General features: G+C 33.9%; 1 protein-coding gene across 1 annotated transcript; it reads left to right on the forward strand.

The window, feature by feature from the left end:
- The first annotated feature begins 8666 nt into the window (after positions 1-8666).
- LOC126725160 (uncharacterized) lies at positions 8667-17033 on the forward strand. Its single transcript, XM_050429698.1, has 2 exons — positions 8667-8953; positions 16435-17033. Exons 1-2 carry the CDS (start codon positions 8779-8781, stop codon positions 16857-16859), a joined length of 600 nt encoding a protein of 199 aa, XP_050285655.1. The 5' UTR covers positions 8667-8778; the 3' UTR covers positions 16860-17033.
- The last annotated feature ends 6295 nt before the right edge of the window (positions 17034-23328 follow it).

Here is a 23328-nt window from a genome sequence, read left to right on the forward strand (position 1 = left end):
TGATGGCCCTGAGTTGGGTGCATCTACTTTTAGCTGTAGAGATCATCTTAGATTTGGTACCCCCAATGCAGCACAAGCCATCAAACGGGGAGAATAGGTGAGAGTGTTGCTTTCAAATACATTATTGGGAAATTTGGTGGGACAGCAGTGAAGTGGGTTAATGAAGATTTTGAAACTGGGTTACCTTACGACATTATGGTAGGGGAGGAGAGTAGTAGGGAGTACATTGAAGTTAAAGCAACTAAATCTCGAACCAAAGACTGGTTCAATATATCAACAAGAGAGTGGCAATTTGCAGTTGAAAAGGGTGAATCATACAGCATTGCACATGTTTTGTTTAGGTAAAAATAATGTTGCAAGGGTGTTCGTATTCAAGAATCCAGTAAAGTTATGTTCTCTAGGCAAGTTGCAGTTGGTTGTCATGATGCCCAGGCAGCAGAAGGAATTTTCCGTTGTCTCCTAACATGAACACGCTCGTTTTCATCTGCGCTTCTGGGTTATATTGACTCTGAAGTCTTTAGCCAATCCATAACTGCCTTTATGGAAATACACTGAAATGACAGAGGCTTGTGTACGGTCACTCTTTCCATCAGTAAGAGTCCAGCTCCTGCATAGGAAAGCAAGCATTTGTTGTGGATTTTACCTGAAAGAGAACTATAATGGGGCTGACTTGGTATAGGATTTGAAGAATCTCTGTAGTGGTATTTCTTCTAAAAGAGTGACCAAAATGCCAAAGGTTTGATTTGCACCGCAGGGATCTAATGTCAATATGTCATCTTCATAAATTGTTGTATGTAAATCATATATTGCTACCATATTGTAATTTTATTTATTTGTAATATTTTATTAGCGGGTGATGGCTTAGGCAGTTGCCCATGAAATTTTGTACTAGCCTCGTACAGTTTACTTTTGACCTTTAAAATTTGAGCTAATAATTCCAGTAATTAAAGAGAAAAAACAGTTCAAAGCTTTTTCTGTTGCCTTTTATTAGCTTGAACAAATTCCTAATTCTTGTGGATTCAGCCAAACATTGTAATTTTACTGTGGATCTTTACATACCAAACCATTGAAACTTCATTTGTTACATTACACGACCATAGGGCATGAATAATTAATTAATTTTTAATAAGATTAGTGACATTGCACACAAATTGGATCAACTAGGGACGCCACATCTAAACTGATTATGGATCGTAGGAAGGCTATTATTCAAAGCTTGCCATAAGGAAAATCTTGATCTTTTGAGGGTTTTTCAACAACTAAATGCTCTTCCATACAAGAATGTATATTATGTTTCGAGTATATATGTTCAGCCCCTTACAACACATTGGATCCATCAATACATGAATTTTCCGCGTTGTGAAAGAGGTGGGTATATATGCCCAAACATTATTTAATTTTTCGTTCCATAAGACTCCCCCATTCCCACTCCACCTTATGAAGCTATTGCACACAACCAAGATGATATTGCACTTCGTGCAAAAAGCTCATTTGACTTTGTTGCTATCTATACTCTACATAAGCTTATCCTCAACGTTTAGATTTTAGATTAAATAATGAGCTTTGCTTTAATTAACGTTCCCATTTGGTAGAAGGAAAACTCTCCTAAGCAAAAACTGACGTTCTAGAGCCTAGCATCTGAATCAATCAATTGATAGCAAAATTGCTGATTAAACAAATTGGGGATATTTGTTTGAGTTTTGATCAATCGAAAATTTGATTATGGTCCATTCGAGTGTCATATGTTATCCAATATTATTTTCAATCTCCAAAAAATTAAATTGATCTTATACTAAATGAGGTCATAGATATTTAAAAAAAAATAAAAAATGAAATCGTATAATTTTTTAAAGTTATATGTATATATATATATAGAGAGAGAGAGAGAGGGAGAGAGAGCTATATGATGATTTCATTTTAAAAAAAAAAATCATTCCCTGCCATAATGTTCGTCTAGTTTGAAAACAGATGGTGATTTACTAGGATTCATATTCTTAACACTTCACCCATCAGAAACCCACAAAACAAATACAAAACAGAAAGAGAAAAATTAATTCTCTGTCGTAATCCCATTTTTCGACGATGTGTGACGGTGGGGAGAAGAAAGTGAGCGTCTCTGCCTCTGCCCTCTGCCCTCCGCCTCCGCCTCTGCCTTCTGCCCTCTACCTTCTGCCACCGCCTCTGCCTTCTGCCCTCTACCTTCTGCCACCGCCTCTGCCTTCTGCCCTTTGCCCTCTGCCTCCACCTCCAGTGTGTGAGAGTAAAATTCTTCCTTCTAAAAAACCCCTAAATATGCTGATGTTTTGAATTTCATCTGATTGGTTGTTTTGTTTTCTTAATCTTTTTATTTTGTTTTGAATTCTCATTTTATTTTTTTTCTTTTCTTTTCCTACTCAGATTATTTAAGTTTTCCAAATCAGATTATTTAAGTTGTGTTTTGTGACTTGACAGTAATAGGCAAGCAATGTTGTAAAATTGTTATAAACGTAGCATTTCTCTAAAACTTATTTTATCCTTGTCATATTATAGTTTATATTGTAAATTATGTTTATTTTATTTGTAAATATTTTTTACTTAGAAATCTCTATTAGAAATTTATATGAAATTGGTTGAAAAATTATTTGAATCTCACGCAAGATCTTTGGATAAATCTATTATTAGGGATAGGAAGATCTTACAAATCAATGATAATTCATCAAAAATAATTAAAACGTAATAAAATAATACAATGGAAAGATAACAATGAAAATCATGGGTTCTAGTTAGTTCAACTGATAAAGTCTCTAATAGTTGAATTAGAGATTTGGAGTTCAATCCTTACCTACACCAAAAACTTATTGGTGTCTTGGTTTGATGATAAGAGCTATCATCAAGAGTGGAAGCTATATGTTGAAAATATCTATAAAGAAATTGAAATAATCACAATGACGTTCAAATTTATAATATAACAAGATGATCTTCCTATTTCTATCATTACTATCAAAAAAAAAAAAAACCATAAAACTATAAAAGTTCCCTTAGTGAATCTAGATTTGGTTGGCTATTGCACCATGTAATAGTGGATCAATGGATGTGATTAAAAGTAAAAAATTCACTTTTAATCTCAACACTTAAATCACAATTTTATTTTAACCTTTTTGATAGGAAAGGTGACCTTAGTTTTTTTTTTTTTTTTTTTTTTCCTTTCAAACCTTTTCATTTCACAGGTACATGATAAATGCAGTATGCATATTTACCTCTCTATATAGGTAAATCGTGAAATACATCCCTAAAATTTAGGGTTTCTTGGATTCTACATTCTGAAATTAACCTTTACTAGTTGCTAACCCGTGCTATGCACGGGAACCTACCTATTTGTGAGGTAGATTAAAATAATTTTATAAAAAATTTAAGAAACTACATCATTGCATGATTTACTCTTGTATGACTTCAATTTGTGTTACAATTTGATGAAGAAGCCATTGCTTGAACTTACAATGGCTTACAAAAAATTTGTCAGACAGTTTCAGATATAGCAAAAAAATAACTTAAAAATTTGGATATTAAAATTTCTGAAAGTCCAAAATATATTAAAGAATCAGATGATTCACTACTTAGAAATTATTGAAACAAAACAAAATATATATGACTAAACAATAGAGAAATATAAGAAAAATATGAGTTATATTCAAAAGAATAATTTCAATTATTGCAAACCTTTTTATCTTGTAAAAAATGACTAGAGAGAGTGTGGTGGTTCATATACAAAAATTACTTTTTAAAAAATACATGAAAAATCATAAAATAATTTTTTTTTTAACAAAATAGAGTAGAAGAAAATAACATAAAAAGAGATCATACCTCTACTCGGCTTATAAAAAAAATATATATTGGGGTTTGCTTTACTTTTATAGTGTTCATGATTAACCTCGCAAATTTGGAAATAAATTATCAACATTTGAGTTTGAGTTAAAGTTTGACTTATTAGAGAGAGAGAGAGTTTCACTCATTGTTAAGTTTGGATTAAACAAAAATAATTTTGTTTTAAAAAAAATGATAATGATGAGTTTGAGTTTGAGTTTGAGTTTGGACTTGTTATAGAGATAGAGTTTCATTCTTTGTCGAGTTTGGACTAAAAAAAAATAATTTTATTCAAATATTATGCTGATATGGAAAATTCTGAGAGTTTTAGAGGTTTCGGTATATATATATATATATATAAACCGAGTTTGAGTTTAAATTAAACTTGTTAGAGAGATAGAGTTTCAATCCTTGTTAAGTTAGGACTAAACAAAAACAATTTTATTTAAATATTAACGATAATGATGAGTTTGAGTTTAATTTGGACTTATTAGAAAGATAGAGTTTCACTCATTGTTAAGTTTGGACTAAATAAAAATAATTTTATTTAAATAAAATGATAATTTTATTTAAATATTGTGTTGACGTGGAAAATTATGGGAGTTTAAGAGGGTTTGGTTATATGTATATATATATATATATATATAGAGAGAGAGAGAGAGAGAGAGAGAGAGAGAGAGATGATTAGCAAAAACAACCCCTTCGTTAGTGGACTCACCTACATGGCCGTCAAGTAAGTGACACGTTGGTGTCTGATGTGTATTTTTTTGCCACGTTAGGCGAGTCTACTAATGAATGTTTTGTTTTTGCTAATAGAGGTAAACTTCAAGATGTAAAATCTATTTTTTCAAACTTCAAGATGTAAAATTCAAGCAATCCCAAACTTTAAGAGTCTAGATTGCAATTTACCCTTATTTTGATTTATAGATTTGCCTCTATGCATGGACTCTAATATGCTAACAAACCCTACTTGTAATAAAGATATTTTACCTTCTTCCATTCAATGACTCACTTTATGTGAAAATGATAAATTCAAGTTACATTTGATCTTTTTTTTTTCTTTTTCTTTTTTTTTTAATGATGTTACACTTACATCATTCCTTTTTTTTAAAGAATATTTTGACAAATCAACATTTGAATTACAGTGATGATATAGATCAATAACTATTTTATAATAAAAATATTTAAATTTCTAGTATTTTTAATTTTAAAATTATATGCAAAACATGAGTTTATGAATTAGATAATAAATAACATACAATTAACATGAAATTTATGAGGTGAGAGTTAGGTTTCACCCAGGGTAATTTTTTGCAACATTACACAACTTAATAAGTTTTTATTTTGACAAATCAATCATAGAATTACATTCTCTCCTTATACCCTTTCATTCATGCAAAATTCCTATACAATCAAATATCAATAATTATCTTGTGTAAAATTATTAAATTTCAAGTTTTTTTTTTTTTTTTTTGCTTAAATGGTAAATTGCAAAATACACCTCTAAAGTTTGGGATTTCTTGGATTTTACACCTTGAAATTTGAAAATTTTCTCTTGGTCAGAAAAAAACCATTGAGAGAAATCTAGGAATTGTGCATTCAATTAATGATACATTCATTATCATTATACTAGCTTGTAATCCTATACATATGCATGGATACACTTAAAGATATATAATAAGATGCATAATATAATTCCTATATATAATTTAAATACTATTGATAGTCATTTTTATATTTTGTTAACTCTTTAAAAAAATTTGCAAAGATATTATTAGGTAGAAAATGTAAATTGTCCATATATATATATATATATATATTTTTTTTTTTTTTTTAATTATTGTGAACCATTTTTTTATCTTATTTTTTATTTTTTTACAATTCATTTATTCTAGACTCTTTGGTTTTTGTACTTAATAACTCACTTGAAAGAATATTTATGATGTGGTCCTACATTTGATTTTAAAATTAAGAAAAAAGAACTCTTTAAGAATAAATAATTTAGAACACATGGCACAAAATTGGAACTTTAATTTGGTATTCTAATTTGAATTTCTCTCAGTTTCACCTATTATTATATATATAGATTAATAATTACATTAAATTAGATGGCATGTCTCAAACAAGAGAAAGAAACAAACTAATCAAATTTCAGATAAATTTATATGATTGATTGCCTCGATTATGTTGTTGCTAGCAAATGCCACTATTTTTTAATTTTATACCCTGAAATTTACCTCTATTAGCAAAAGTGGCCCCACGTATATGAAAAAAAATTACACATCAAACGCCAGCGTGTCACCTGACGGTCACATAGGCAAGTCTACTAACGGAGGGTTGCTTTTGCTAATAGAGATAAATTTTAGGGGTGTAAAATACTAAATTTCAAACTTCATGGTATAAAAACCAAGCAATCTCAAACTTTAGAGATGCACTTTGCAATTTATTTATTTATTTTTTTTTTTTTTTTTTGGTGTTGAGAATGACAGTATCCAATTGTATGGGGTAAAAAATCCAAGGCCCAATGGAAGATTAAGCCTGAAGCAAGGCCCACTACAATTAATTTGTAGAGATGAGTTTGTAGACCAACACTTGGGTTTCCTAAGTGATAAATTATGTTAAAGAAGAAAATAAAGGTAGAAAGATTGAGTTTAAGCAGGTTAATTAAGGATAAAAATGTAGATTTATCTTTCCTTAGAATGGCCGAGGAGCCCTTCTACACTTGGTGGATTACAAAGACCGGTATTCTCTCTCTAATATAAGGGATCTGATCCTCATTATTTGGGGCATTTTCCCTTTTATAGTGTTCTTGCTCTGATCCTGACTCTCCAAATGGAGGGTCAGTGATCCTCCTCTTGGATACTTGTCACATCTTTCCTTTTGAGGCCATGTTGAGTGAATTAAAGACTATGTTGGCACCGTTCAAGTGTCATTCAGCCATTAATACGGCTGGTATGGTTGTTGTAGTGCATTCAATTCAGAGGTGAGGGATGCTTCTTTGGGAAGCTTTCCTTCCTCCTTGCCCACATTTGTCACTATTGCCTCCCTCGACATATACATTCTAGCCTCATGTGGTCTTCACTCCGCTCTCCTTTACATGGTCTTTGTCCGAGGGTCTTCCTTGGGCTATCCATCCCCTTGGCAGCAAAACTCTTCTTTTAGGTCACTTTTAGCCCACTTGGAATAAGTTGATTATTGGTTAGATCTTCAGACTCCTCGGGCTTGGCCCAACGGTACTAGTACTCTTAGCCCCCCACACCAATAATTGCACAGATCCAAAACCTTACAAACCACTTAAAAAACATATTTAAATTTTGGAAAAATTTAATGAATATCCTAAAGGGATTAATTTAGAATATATTTTTAAAATCTTTTTGTGGAAAAACAAAAAAGTAATCAATTAATTTTTTATGGTTTTTTATACTTCTCATGAAAGTTGTGTCAAAATTTTACTAAAATAATTTATTAACAATTGCTCTAAAGACATTTGTTAACATGAGCCTTTAATTTTTTTTAGATGAAAGATAGAAACCCTTTAATTTTAAACATTTAGCGGTTCAACTTTAACATACCGTTGGTTTTAGTTAGCCTAATTAATAAATTATTTTTCAATAATAATAATACTCTTTCCGTCTCAGTTTGTTTGTCCTCTATTCTATTTTAGGATGTTTCAAAATAGTCCTGTTTCTAAAAATAAAAACTATTAATTTACTAATGTTCCTATTATACTCTTATTTTATTTTTAAAATTATTTGAAAAGAAAACTAACAAATATTTAAAAAATCAATTTGATTGGGGCACCTTTTTTGTTGCCACATTAAGAATAACCCTTAAAAAAAAAAACTAATAAATTTATTTAAAGGTAGTTTTATAAACTTATACATTTTTATAATATAAAACAGACAAGACAATAAAAACCAAATTGGGACAAAAGGAGTAATGTTTTTATCCAAATACAAGAAATATGGGAAAGACCAAAGAGCAATCACATAGAACGTAACATGAGTTTCAATTTTTATCCTATCAATTTTTATCCTATCTATATTCAGCAAAAAAAAAAAAAAATTATCCTATCTATAGAATTTCGATTTTTATACTTAGGGGTGTGCACAAAACCCATCGACCCGCCAAACCCGACCCAACCCGACACGACCCGCCGGGTTGGGTCGGTTTTTAAGACTTGGTGGGTTGGGTTGGGTTACAAAAATTTTTTTTATGGTGGGTCGGGTTGGGTTTGGGTCATAAAATTACAAACCCGCCAAACCCAACCCGACCCACCTATATTTAATATATATTTAAAATATATTTTATATTTAATAATTTAAAAAAAAAAAAAAAAACTAGCTATAGAGCAGTATTTTCTCAGTTCCTCGTACTAATACTAATTTAATATATATATAAAATATATTATATAATTAATAAATTTTTTTAAATAGCCAGTTTTTCCTATCCTATCTAAAAGCCAATTAGCTCACATAAATCCTAATAAATTACTATTATTGTTTGGTCATTAGTGTTGTTTGCTTTTAAGGAGTTACATTAATACTAATCTTTAGGTTTTTTTAATATATTAATATATTTTTTTCTACTCAATTTAATAATAATAATAATAAAAATTTGTCAAACCCATGGGTTCAACCCGACCTAACCCGACCCATGTGGGTTGGGTTGGGTTGGATTTATGTGATGGGTTGGGTTGGGTTGAATTTTTTTTGACCCACCATGATGGGTTGGGTCAAAAAATCCCCTCAACCCGACCCAACCCGACCCATGTACACCCCTATTTATACTATCTGTTAATTTGTCTTCTCACTTTTTTTTTTCTTCTTTTTTGCTGAATAATTTGTCTTTCTCACTTATATGTCTGTCTCACTCACGCTGTATTTGTCACACACTACCTGAACTGTACAAACTCTCTGACAGCCCTTTTCTCACACAATGGCTCCTACTTTTTCTAGAGCCGTGGCTTCACGATCGGTGATCGTGGAGCGTCTTGCTGAAGATGTCACCGAGAACGATCTCCGGAGAGCATTCTCTGCGGTGGGTTTGGTGGACTATGTGGACATCCTTCGTCATAATCGTGGCTTGGTTGTGTTTGTATCGGATACTGATGGTAAGTTACTCTGTCGTTAATATGTGATTTATTTGGACGTATTCATTATTTTCCTTGTCGGATCATCTTTATTTGCTCTATTTTATTTATCACTTGAATTTCTTTGTAATTATATATCAAGAATTCTGCGCAATTTTCTTAGTTTTTTTTTTTTTTCTATTTTAGTGATCAATTGACGTAGATCTGGCGGTTGTCAAGCCCTAAGTAACTTGAACGAGAATGTGGAACACATTTTCCATTTAGTTGTTCTATGCCTATGTTCACCGGAACTACTTCTATTTCTATTTATTTCTCTGAACTTTCTATATCCTGCCTTTTTTTTTTTTTTGTTGTTTTTTTTGCATAATCTTGACTTTGTTCTTATTTTCTTTTTCTGTTAGTGAAATTTGGGCTTTATCTTTTATTTTTAATTTTTCTCTTTAGCCATGTATGATGCAGGAAAAACTCTTTAATGGACTCTAATACCAATTTGGATGTAGGTTCTTTCGAAATTCTATATAAAATTAGGATTCTTGATAAGTTCTTTAAGGGATTTAGAATGGGTTTTGATAGTAATAAATGTATTGGACTTTGAGTGAATTGAAGGAGAAAGAGCGAATTATAAAAGCTATTATACTTGGGTTCCTTTAGTGATCGCACTTGGTAAGGATAAGGCAATCAAGGAAAGCTATTAGATGGCTTGCTTTTTATTGGTATGAAGTACCACGAGACTATGCTTTGACAGTACATAATAATTGCTCGGCAATGCTTAAAATAAACTGCCAAAATTTTATTAAATTCAATATCTCCATATGAACTTTATTTACTATATAGTCTTTATGCTGTCCAAGCCAATCTTAAAGCTATATCCTAATCCTCTTGTAACTAATTAATTAGTTAGTTAGATGATTTCTTAAGCGTTAGCCAATAGGATTTAGACACTTGTCAACCATCTAGAGCCTGGCAATGCCAAATAACTAGTATAAGTAGTAGAATGTAAGCTCTTTGTAAATCAGTTTTTGTATGTGAATGAATTGCTAGCCTTTGTGTGCTATTTGGAACTGTGTGTTTTTGCAGAGGTACTTATCCACCTATCAATGTGTTTTAAGCAACTCAGCCCTTTCATTGTTTCTAAACCATACACAAACAACCCATCACATTCCCTGCATCATTCCCTCAATTCATGAAAATCTACAAATAAACTCAAAATATTATCTTTCAAGATACTCCCCTCACAAGAATGGAACAAAACCATAGAAAACCCATCTGATCCGGGACTCTTATTCATAGACTTCAAAGCTTCAGATATTACCTCCTCTTCAAATGTCTCTCCAAGGACTCTGCATCTTTGTCACTATTGTTTTTCAACAACAAAAAAGCCATCGGTTTGAGATATCTGATTTTTGTAGTTTCTGAATAAAGCCTCTTATAAAACTGAATAGTGCCTTTTTTCCCTATCCCATCTTCTGAGTGAGAAACCCAGTGAATTAGTAGATTTCCAATGAATTGGTTCTTCTGTGGAAATTTGGCTAATCTATGCACAAACTTGACATTCGGTCACCTGCATGCTGCCAAAGAGCTCTTGACTTTTGTTTCCAACTTGTTTCCTCCATATGTGCCAATTCCTTATACTCAAGCTTAGCTTTCTCTTTTCTTTGGTTTTCCTCTTATAGAAGTCCTTCCTTTCTATCCAGATTCTGAATATTTTATGTTTCCTCTCTCCCACACTGCCATCCATTTTTTGAAATTGGCTTTTAAGGTATGTAATTTCCTAATGAATGCAGTACTCGGGGAACCATTTCTTTGATATCCACTCCACCAATGACCTACCCTTTCTACAAAGCCACTTTCCTTCAGCCACATATCTCAAACTGGGAAGGTATCTTCCCTCTATTTTTTGCTCCACTATCTAGAACAATTGGACTATGGTCATATAGTGGTTTGGGGAGTTCCTTTTGCACCTGAATCTGAGAAATGCGTTTCCCAATCTGGAGAGACCAAAAACTGATTGATCCGTGACAGATGGGGAATTGTGATTGTTATACAAAGTAAACTGATATCGTGCCAGTGGGAAATCCATCAATCCTAGCTATGATATGAATTTTGAGAGTCCAATCATTGATGGGGTAGGCCAACTGCATCCTATTCTCTCACATTGGAATCTGACCACATTAAATTTGAATTGTTTTGAGGTGTATTTGATTCAAATAATGGCATATCAGCAGCTGAACTTTTGACTTTCTTTGCTCCATTAGGGTATATGGCCTCCATCTCTTTATTCACAAATTTAATCTTCCCTTTATCAAACAGTTTAGGAGTTTTCTTTTAATAAAAAGCTTCTGATTTTAACTTTTCAGCAAGCAATATTGATTCTTTTGTGCATGAATTAGGTAATTCAGCTTAGCATGTTTAAATTCTATCATTGGCTCTTCTTGCTTTTTGGGCTTTCCTGCATGCTGTATTGACTAAGTGACATGCTGTATTGACTAATCTACTGGCTTCCCCTGCTTTGCAGGACTTCTTGCAAGCAGTTTTAGCAAATTGAGCATTATGTTTAGGCTTGAAAATTCTAGATTTCTTCCTAAATTTCACAACTTAAACAGGGTAGTTTTTTCTATAACATCTTTGAGATCTTCTAAATATGGATGAGACATCTCTTTTTTCATTTCATACCTCAATCTGTTCTTTAATCGAGCAAGTCATATGTTCACTTTCTAGTTTCTGCTACTTTTGACTGGATAAATTATTTGATGTGGGAAGCATGAGGAAAGTTTTATTTTGCTTTAATCTCATTTAATTTTGGACTCAACTGTATTTTTATTGGACAATTGTATGTTATTTTAGGCCCTGATATTTAATTAGGTTATTAAAGTCAAGGGTATTTTTGTAATTCAATAATTAGGATTTCATCTATCTGTAAGAATTTTGGTTTAATAGCCTATATAAGCACAATATTGTACAACTATGAGGGGGATTTTCTTGATGATGAGCAAAATTTCTCTTGGAGTTGTCTTTAATGGTTTGGTGCTGACTTCTTGAGGTTTTCTTTTGCTTGATGCTAACTCCAAGCAAGTGTAGTCGCTAACTCCTAGGTTACCTATCTTTATTTTTCTTCTTTAATTTTTATGTTGCCTCATTTTGGTTTGTCCTGCGTCATAATTCCTAATATTTTGTTGCATAATCAATCATACACATTTTGCCTTGTTGAAGAGATACAGTTGATCAAGAATATCATCTCGAAGATCTCATTGAAGAATTTCTCCTTTAAGAAGTGCCTTTCCCTTTTTCCAAGTCAATCCACTTGTGTGAGATCTTCCATGATGTGAAAACAACGTGGCAAAATCTGCCCTGATATCAGTTTGACATAGGACAAAAGCTTTAGTGTTCTGGTACCAATTTGATGCAGGACTTAAACTTCAGTGGGCTTTGATACCAATTTTACGTAAGATCTTTAGAAGTTCAGCACTAAGATTCTTGAATAGGGTTTGATATTAGGTGTCTAGGTAGAGTTTGATAATAAAAGGATTAAATATTGACTCCCTCCTCCTTGGACTAAATCTCAGTTATCACCCAAATATATATAAATTGAATCTTGATTTTGGGGGAAGTTTAATGGTTGGATGGGGTAGAAAAAAAGAATTGAATAAGATTTAAGGAACAATAAACTTTAGGCAATTGCACCAGTACCTAGGTTCCCTAATCAATTTAGCTCCAAAAAAACAGGGTTCCTTAAGCCATTATATTTAGCAAGTTGAAGGCAATTTTTTTTCTTTTTTTTTTTGATAAGTGTAGAAGGCAATTTAACTCTCAAAGCATAATAACTGCTGGATATTTAATAAATTTAAATTTTCTATCGTAGAAGGCAATTTAACTCTCAAAGCATGATAACTGCTGGATATTTAATAAATTTAAATTTTCTATCTATTTGAGTGATTGCACAATGAAAGGCCATTATATAGGCTATTTTCAATTCTTCAAATAAAATCTTTTCCCTTTATTGCCAAAATCCCTAGTCATTCTTGAACTCTAAATATTCTTTCTAAAACCTAAATTGAAAAAACTATCCTAACCATAAGCCTGCAATGAGCATAGGTAGATAGATTCCCCTGTCCTACATAAAATCTACAAATATGCTTCCAAATAGTTTTGCCCTTGTCCCTGTACCTTGGTCTTTCCACATTCTTCACAGAGCAATACTTTGTTCCATATATGGTCCACTAGTATAGGATTAGCAGAGACCTGCCTGTGAACTTCATAGGGTACTGTGTGTGTGAAGCTTGGTAGTGAAATTCATAGGGCACCATGTTTGTCAAGCTTCCCATGATCAAATGGCCATGTGAACTCACACCAAGGTTGGTATATGGTGGTGTTTTGATTGGTTTGACCTCACCATCTATCAGCTAATTTCAAGGACTGTGGGGTACTTCTCTCCCTCTTGTTTAATCAGCCATAAATGTTCCTTTAAGGTCTCAATCTGCAGTTCAGCAGACCAATATTCTTTCACCCTCTCAAACTAAGACAAATGAGCTAAAGGAAGGGGTTTTCTATTTTGGACTAAAATCAAGTCTGATCCACCTACCTATGTAAAGAGGGTTATTCACCCCCAGCCACTGTGGCAGTAACTTAAAAGATGGTATTCTCTTAGTTCTTTTTTATATGGATGATTCATCACCTGCCTTTATGCTATCTCACTAACTTCTTAGCATTAACTGAAACAAGTAATGTTTTTATAAAAAGACAGATTTCTCCTTATTGTAGAGCTCCATGTGATACTAAGGCTGCATTTGTTTTGGCTGTAAAGGAAATTGGGAAAAAATTTTACACCCTTGAGGGTGTTTGGGTACCCATGAAAATATGGTCAAATTGGAAATAAATTTCAGTTGACTGTAAAATAGAGCCCCTAGGAGTGTAAAACCGATTACATAGTCATTTTACCTTCAACCCATTTCCATCTCACTCACAACTCAGCTACCCGAAGAGAGATAGAGAGAGAGAGCACCAGAAGATTCGAGCAACCCGCTCCACCGTCCCTCATGCAAGCTCCATCCGCCATCCCTCTGTCTTCCTCCTCTCTTCATCTCTCTTCCTCTTCTCTTCCTGCCTCTTTCTCTCTCTTTCCTTCTGACCAACCAAGGCTGAATCTTGAGCTGCATGTCACCAATCTATAACCTGCTGTCGCTGCCGCCTCTAGATTGAACCATTGTTCTCGTCGCCTCAAGCTTGATGCCGTCTTTAATGATCTTGCCACCGCCATTACCTATCTCTTTCTCTCCCCCTTTCTCACAATTGGTGTCCCGTTTGAGGAAGGATGAATTTTTTTTTTTGGTAATGTTTTTTGTTCCTTTGGTTTATACATTGGGATTTTCTATTATAATATTATTTTGGAAGCTGAGAAAATGTGAGAAACTAGTAAATAATATGTTTTTTAGAGGATTTTCATGAACATAACTAAACACATTAAAATATTTCCAAAGAATTTTTTGGGATGCAACCAAATACTTGAAAATATTTTCTTTTCAGAAAAAATATTTCCACTTGAAAATATTTTGCACTGAAGATATTTTACATTGAGCCAAACACAGCTTAAGTTGCTTTATTGAATTTTTAATGTTTTTAATCATCATATATATAATCTATAATGTTTGGATGCTTGAATTAAGCTTTTAGGACAATCGGTAATTTTACATGATATTAGAGCAGGAGATCTTGAGTTTGATCATTGACTTTACTCTCCCTCCCATTTAAAATGTTAAAAATTCCACATGTTGGGCTCCACTTATAAGGAGGAGTTTAGGCCCACATGTAAGGGAAAGTGTTAGCATTGTATAGTTAAATAAATAAATTTATCATTTTCCAATATTTTAAGCTTTTGGAAAAATCGGTAATTTAACATGAATAATATAATATTTATATTAATTTATCCTTAAACAATCTACACTTTTGAAAGGTCGAATAAAATGTTAAGTTTGTGTTTGTGGACCATAGCACGCTACAACTATGAAGTTTTCAACTTTACATACCTTATCTTAGTCTAACTTCCAATAAACCTATAAAGTGTGCCCGATTATAAAGGGAGCAACTTTGAGTTTATTCCAATTGGGTTGGGTAGAAGGTCTTGCCCTAGTTTGCAACTTGGATTCCCCAAGCTGGAATTGGCCGTGGTTCACCCTTCTTGTTACATGTGGGAGTTGCCTAAGTTAGCTGGACATGAACAATGTGTTTGGACTCACTATGCCTAGGGGCATACCCTCCTCCACTGTTTCATGTGGGAGTTGCCTAAGTTAGCTGGACATGAACTACGTGTTTGGACTCACTATGCTTAGGGGCACATTAGACTTATTGTGGTACAGGGTAAATGCATGGTGTGTCTACTTGTTTGAGCAGATTTTTTTTTTTTTTTTTGGGTGGGGGGGGGGGGGGGGGGGGGGGAAGGGAGGGGAGGACTAAGGCACATTAGACTTATTGTGGTACAGGGTAAATGCATGGTGTGTCTACTTGTTTGAGCAGATTTTTTTTTTGGGAGAAGAGGGGGGGGGGGGGGGGAGGACTAAGGAGAAACCAAGGTTTCCCAATTCCCACTGGTAGAGCGGAGAGGAAGTCTAAACCGTGGACTTTGAGGAGGAAAAGAACCAAAATGCTCAACCACTGGGCTTTGAAGAAGATTTGGTGCCTGCTTAGTACAGGTTATTTTTTCAACTTTTTGAAAATGAGCTGTTTGAAAAGGCTGTATTTTGAAAAGATGTGGTTTCAAAATGGGTCAAGTTATTGTTTTCCATTGGGAAGAGAGAGAGAGAGCCGACAAAGAACCATGGAGGAGCAATAGTCCCTATTACGTTGACTGCTAGCTCATTTTAGATTTTAGTTCACCCTAGAAATTCCCAATCTATCAATTGATCAAGTATTACTCTCCTATTGTAAAGACACTCGAGTACAAGTGATCTAGAGACTTTAGCCTACCTCTACAGAAAGGACACATTACATCACCATAATAATCTCATTTTCCAAGGCTCTCTCTTGTTGTGAGTCTATTTTGAGCAACCAATCAAGATGAGTATGCCTTGGGGGGTGGGGGGGTTGGGGGTGGGGAATATATTTGGCACACCATGCTAGCAATTGGTTTCTTCTCTCAGATTTCTTCATTACAATCATATTTGTATGTGTAGCTGTCAGCCAAACGGCTTCATCTGTTTAACCAACCTGCACTTTATGAAATCTACTTCATAGTTGGATCAACTAGGCAACTATACTTTATGACATTAGCTCAGTTTGCTCCATTTTCATTGTCTTTCGTCCTTGTGTAACCTTGTATTTTAATGTTTGCTGTTTTTAGTACCATGATATTTGTGTGATGGCTTATGGGTGCTCTTTTAGCCACTTTTTTATTTGATTCCATCGATATGGGTTTTGTCTCTGTACATCACTTGAAATCAGTCAATTTTTATTTTTTATTTGACCTGATAGCTTACCTCTATTTTGTTGCTTTTGTTCCTTTTCTTAAACAGCAAGGAGGGCTATGAATGATCTAGATGGCATCCTGCTGAATGGGAAGAAAATGAAGATCATCTGGGTGAAGAATCTAGTCCATTTTATCACTAATGCTGGAGAAGTAATAAATCCCAAAGAAGTTCCAGTTTTTGTCCATGAAGCTAGGCAGAAACTCGTTGCATCAATCAACATGCAAGGTTTGAATGACATCCAAGATTTCTGTCAATGCCTTAACAAATCATTGAGCAATTTTAAACATACTAGTCCTTTGGAGAACATTAGCCTGCAAAATCCATGGCCTGGGTATGAAGTTGTATACAAACATGTTGACAGCATCATTAATGCCAATGAAGAGATTGTGCCAAACGAAAAAGACCCAAACGAGGGTTTTGAGCAGTGGTTCCTTAGTGTGGTCAACAAAATAGAGTTCTCTGTGTTGTAAGTAATTGTAAATGTAATTCCGTTGCTTTCCTTGTCACAAGTTTGAATAGAAACAATGAACAATAATTCGATCAAAGTTTGGAGAGAAACTCTACAATCTCCTCATACATCTTTATATTGAGTTAACACATTGACATGCTTTGTGAAATTTATTGATCAAGGAGTTTGTTTCTCATTGATTGTTGCCGGTCGATCAGCAACTAATTTCATAAAATCCATATTTGAGAGAGTTCAGTATCTCAAATATTTGTAATTGTGGCAGTTGTTTAGTCATGATTACATAAACAGAATTTCCATAGAAAAAAGTGAAAAATGATAAACGGCTCATGAATAAAATTATTTTAATATGGAATTTAATTGAATTTTGTATCTCGATGAGAGTATAAAGTATAAACGAAAACCAAAACTAGTTTCGAATTCTCATCAGCATGTTGATCTGCCAGGCCTTTATAGAACGTGATCTTCTCTTGTTTGGTTAAAATCATATGATTCCAGTCCATTAACAATTGCTTGTCCTTCGTCTTTCCAAGTAATAACTTGTTTCTGTTCCTAAACAAAGTTACCATAATTTTCTTTTTCTTTTTATTCCGGTCATGGAGCTCTAGCTCAACTGACACACCCTTTACTCACAATTACTAGGTAGAGTGTAAGGTCTTGGTTCAAGACTAATGGGATGTGTATGAAACTCACCAATAAAAAAGAAATCTTTACATCTCCATCAGATAGGTTATCGAAAAGGTTGACATTTGTGCACCAATGTACTCAACCGGTCAACCAAATGTCCATCAATAATTCAATCTTTCTATCGTTTCACTTTACCCCTACAATGAGTCTAATTACACTTTTCACAGTTTGCCACTTCAACAAGTTGTAAAATTTGTTACGTCTGTATAATTGTTGCTTCCTTCAAAGCATCAGCAGATGGTTAGTGATTTTGCCACTGTTACCATCACATTAACACGTCCTCTGATCTAATGGCAAGGTTAATGGTAGCAGGACCCAAGGCCTGCTTTATACTAGCATAAATTTTTTGAAGCCTATTCCAACTGCAGCCGCTGCAAAGGAACTATATAACGTTGCAAAATCCTCTGGCCTTGGTGACTAGGACTTCAATAGAGAATTAATCTTAAATGAGAGTTCATTTGAGTATGGTCTTTAAGGATTTTATCTATTTTGTTTTAGGAAAAACTATAATTATTAAGAAAGAAATCAAATAATACGTGGTTGTTCAGATGAAATAAAGATCCGTGTATGATACTAACCATGTCGAGTACATATAAGCCTTTATATTTTACTCTTTAGATGCTTTCAATTGTACCCTTCAGTAAGTAAAAGAAATGACAAAGTCCTACAACCCTACAACCACGATAGGCATGCGGGTTAATTTTTAAGGGTTGAATTTGAATTTCCTGGGCTGGAGCTTAGCTTAAATCGGTTGATAGAATGTGTATTCCAAATAATGATCTAACACTAGTATCGAAGATAGAATTTTTTTTTTTTTTTTTTTTTTTTTTTTTTGGGGGGGTGGGGGTGGGGGGGAATGAATCAGTATGGATTTTATTACCAAACCAGCATATACAAGAGCAGTAGGCTAAAAACTACAGAGCCAGCACTGCTATACAAACAACAGAACAAAGCCACAACAAACTTATCCCATCCAACATGAGCCACTAGAGGCAAGTAAATTCAACTAGCTAGAGTACAGAGCAAATTCAAAGCCGAGTACAGAGCAAGGCTGGATTAATTCCCCAATTATAGCAAAGCACTCTATTTAATACTAAGTTAGAGCATTCACATCAACCTCCTTAAATTTTTAACTAAACTAACACAATACTCTATTTCTTACTTCATTTAAATATTTATTTATTCTCTCTCCTCTTAGCATCAGGCCTCCTAGTGATGATTTTCCAACAACAATACAACTCTTAGTTTTTACCTAGCAGACCCAAAAGGAGGCCACATTGCTTATGACTGGAAAAATTCCACATCTTCAATACCAAGCAGTAACGAAAATAAAAACTAATATAAGTAGAATGTGATCAGAATTATAAGCTAAACAATACATCTGCATTTGACCGGAAAAATACCACATCTTCAATACCAAGCAGTAATCAAAATAAAAACTATTCTGAGTAGAATGTGATCATAATTATAAGCTAGCCAATATATTTGCATACCTATCAGTCTACCCTGCTTTATCCAAATTAAATAACTGTACTAAGCCTAGAGCTTACATTAAAAGGGGAACCACATAAGATCAACAAATATTTGCATAAGGCGTCAAGTAATAACTTGTCAACTATAAACAGAGAGTACCTATCTTGCCAGCAGGAGCCATGAACATTTTACATTTAGTGGACAAAAACCATACCAAAAGGAACTTAAGAAACCAGAGAGGAACAAAAGCAACACAAAACACACCAATAAAGTTAAAAGTTTCGTTCTTTAATAAATCAAACTGTTTTCCCAACTACCAAACAGACCAAAAAGATTATTGAAAATCTGAGGAGTAAGATGTAGAACAGAGTTCTGAACCTCAGCATGTTAGAATAAATAGAGTACCATGAAAAAAACACAGCTATTCAGTTTAAAACCCAGAAACATGAACAAACACAATCAAACAGAAGTGAAATTGGGGAAAGAAAAATGATGATTTTGAGCAACGAATTGCATCAGCTTCTAAAACGGATAATCTAATTTAAGATTAATGAAAAAAGAGCCAAAAAAATTGAACCCATCATCAAACAAACCCACACCTGCAGCACAACTAATCCCACACGCTGCCAGCCACCCACCAGTACACGGCGGAGACACGCACACCCAACTGGTATCATACCCATCATCAAGCAATTTTGGTGAAAAATTGAAGCACAAGTCAAGCAAATTTGGGGAAATTTCCAACCAACTCTACACCACCTGAAATGGGTTTCAATTGGCTATGTATAAAACCCCCTTTCCCTGTGCCACCGAGGCCAATTAACAGTGAGCTCCTTTCCAAAAATGGTGCAAAGTCAAAGAGAGAGGACAGAGAGCGTGGTCGAGAGAGAGAGAGAGAGAGAGAGAATGCAGGACAGAAAATAAACAATGACTTTCTATTGTTTGGCATGAACAGTTCCCTCAGTAGAGCTGGCAAGGTACCGTTCATCTGCTAAGTTTGAAGGTCAGACTGGTGAGGCTGATGCAAACTGATTTTGGGTGTGTTTTGCCATTTATTTGCTGAAATGTAAGACTAGCGACTAATGCGAATGCTCTTACAGCTGCACCTTTTACTCTCCGTTCTTCCTTTAAGATCTTTTTGATGATGCTAATAAGCTGCTCCAGCATAGGTTATCCCTGCATGTATAATAGCATTCCCTTACCGCCATATTTGGTAGACAGTAGCCCACCAAGCTAGCTTACACAAGGTGGCTCTAAGTCCCTTTCCTTTTAATTGGGTAGCACCCCATTTCTCTAAGTCCTGCCAACTGGTTAGCATCTGATACTAGACAAAGCCCCGTGATATTATCCCATAATCTCTTAGTAAAGGGGCACTGAAAAAAGAAGAGGTCTCTATCTTCAATACTGGACCTGCAGAAATGCAGGTAGTGTTCACAGCAAGACCCCATTGTATCAATCTGTCCTTAGTTGGGAGCTTATTAAGGATAACCATCCAACCAACAAAAGAGTACCTAGGGATAGCTAGATTAAACCACACCACGAACCAGCACTCTACCTTGTTAGCTTTAGTTCTAATTTCATTCCAGGTATTAGCACAATCAAACTTGTGAGATACAGACCATAAAGCCTTGTCTTCCTCTTTCAAATCTATCAAAGGAGGCTTGCTCTGGATATTTACAAGATGATCTGATTTGGCAGGCCTCCATGTCCAGAATTTGTTGCGTAGGATTGATGCAACTTTAGCTTCACATCCATATTTCTGTCGTAAGATACCATCAGGATGCCATGCATCATGCCAAAGAAATATCCTGCTGCCATCTCCTACTTTTTAACTCCGAAATTTTCTTGCCTCTTCCCTGAGTTTAAGAATAGATCTCCAACTCCTAGAACTGTCCTGTGGAATTTTTATGGTCCAAAAGCACCTTCTTTTCAAGAAAATTTGTCTTCAATTCATAAATTTCTATGCCACCTCCAAATATAGACTTCAATTGCCAAACTCACCTCCTTTTAGATCCCGTCAATCAACTCACAATGGTTCTAAATACAAATATACACAAAATAAACGAAAAACCCAACCTTATCTTGCACTAAACGAAAAACCCACCACCAATTAACAATTATGCAAATGGAACATCAATTCCAATTCAAATTGAACCCACTTTTATAGTCTAAACATCAAATCTATGACACAAAATAACGAAGACGACAACAAAAAAAGCCTAGTCCCAAAATTTTGGGTTCGGCTTAGATACTCAACAAATTAGTTAGAGTTGGCCGTATCTATTCTTTTAATTCATTCTACTCTATCTAAAGCCATATTCTTTGTTACTCCCTTAATTGACATGTCATTTTCTATTACTTCTGCTAATGTGATTTTAAGTCCTCCTCTATTCGTTCCCTCAATTTGGATCAACTCACTCTTTCTTATTTATGCGTTAGTTGCTCTCCTTTGAACATGATTGAACCATCTTAATGCTCCATTTGTTTTGATAGAAAATCTTGTGTAAAGATAGTTTTTCGAGTTTTTCAGTATTTGATAGCATAAAAAAAGATGAGCTAAAGGAAAACTATCTTTGGTCAACGTAAAAAAATATGGCTTATTTTTAGAGATTGTTTTTCATTAAATTTTTTTGGAAAACAACTCTATCTCACAACAAGCTAAATAAAGGAAGTTAGGAGGTTGTTTTTTAACTCATTTAAAGTTGCCTCCAAACATTGGAAAATAAGATAGTTTTATAAAAAATGCTTCTTGAAAAATTACTCACTTTCTAGAAAACATCATCGTTGAAACAAACAAAGCATAGTGACCTTCCCTCATCTTTTCATCAATAGGGGCTACCTCTATCTTTAAATGAATTTCCTCATTTTGAATTCTATTTCGGAAGAGTATTTCCACTTGTCCATCTAAAATTTCTCATTTCAGCTACTCATTTTATGAATATGTTGCTTCTTAACAGCTCAACATTCGGTACCAAAGAGCATAGTTGGTCATAAAGCAGTCTTATAAAATTTTCCCTATAACTTAATAGGCCTTCTATGATTGTAGCTGCGCAACACTCTTGATGCGCTTCTCCACTTCATCCACCTTGATTTTATCCTATAATTCACATCCTCTTCAATCTCCCCATACTTATGACTTATTGATCCAAAATATTGAAATTTGTAACTCTTTGATATCTCTTGACCATCAAGTCTTACCACCTCTTTGTTTTGCTTCTACTTCCACTAAATTTACCATCTATGTACTCTGTTTTAGTCCCACTTAATCAAAAACCTTCAAATTCTAATCACCAAATTTCTAACTTGGCATTAACTACCGTTCTAGTTTCTTCCACAAAAACTACATCATCAGCAAAAAGCAAATACCAAGCTCTAGGATCGATTTAGTGCGCTCATCCATCACTAGTGCAAAGAGATATGGATTGAGTGCTAATCCTTGATGCAAACCTATGGTGATAGCAAACCCACTTGTGATTCCTCCACTTGTTCTCAAACTAGCTACAGCTCCATTGTAAATATCCTTAATCAACTAAATATACTTAAGAGGAACTCATTTCTTTGCAAAAATCCACCACATAAACTCTCTATGGACCCTATCATATGTTTTCTCTATATCAATTAAACCACACAAAGATCTCTCCAGTCCTCTCTATATTTTTCCATTAGACATCTAAGTAAGAAAATATGACACTAAATAACAAACAGATTCAATTCCCTACTCTAATGTCTGGTTGCTAACCTAGAAGCACAAGATAAATTATCAAAAAGTTACATATATGTTCGTTTCATTCAAATATACAATTACGAGTCTTTAAGAGAAATTAAAAAAATAAAAAAAATAAATAGGTAAACTCATCAAGATAACCCACACATTGGCATGGCATTCAAGTTTCTCTTCAATGGAAATGCTCTACAGTAAACTCTCCCTAAGGCTAATACTTGTTTACCTGTCAAATATTTTTACATTTTTTTTTATTATTAATTTTTTTATATAAGTATTTTAAGTTGGGACCGGGCTTATAAAGCATTTCTAGTTTTGGTGATGCAAAGCCTTATCAGAAGTTTTTCTACTTTCTATTTTCCAAAACATATGATAAAGTTCATGAATTCATCTTGCTTACTTCAGACCAAATAATATATTTATGGATAGTGTTTCCTTTGTTTCACTACTAAAACAATTAAGAAAGTTATGCCTCATGCCTGTGATATCTATTGTTGAATGTAAAACTAGTACGAGTGATAAGTGATAACCAATACCAACACTTATATTCACACCTAATAAAAATTAACAAAATCGCCACAAGACTTGAGTA

The sequence above is a fragment of the Quercus robur genome, chromosome 5 (genome assembly GCF_932294415.1).
Source record: "Quercus robur chromosome 5, dhQueRobu3.1, whole genome shotgun sequence".
Taxonomy (NCBI): domain Eukaryota; kingdom Viridiplantae; phylum Streptophyta; class Magnoliopsida; order Fagales; family Fagaceae; genus Quercus; species Quercus robur.

What these genes read in the sequence shown, in the direction of transcription:
- LOC126725160 (XM_050429698.1), top strand. Translation starts at nt 8,779, where the DNA reads ATGGCTCCTACTTTTTCTAGAGCCGTGGCTTCACGATCGGTGATCGTG. An exon ending in GTTTGTATCGGATACTGATG is followed by an intron (nt 8,954 to 16,434) that starts GTAAGTTACTCT and finishes TTTCTTAAACAG; the next exon opens with CAAGGAGGGCTATGAATGAT.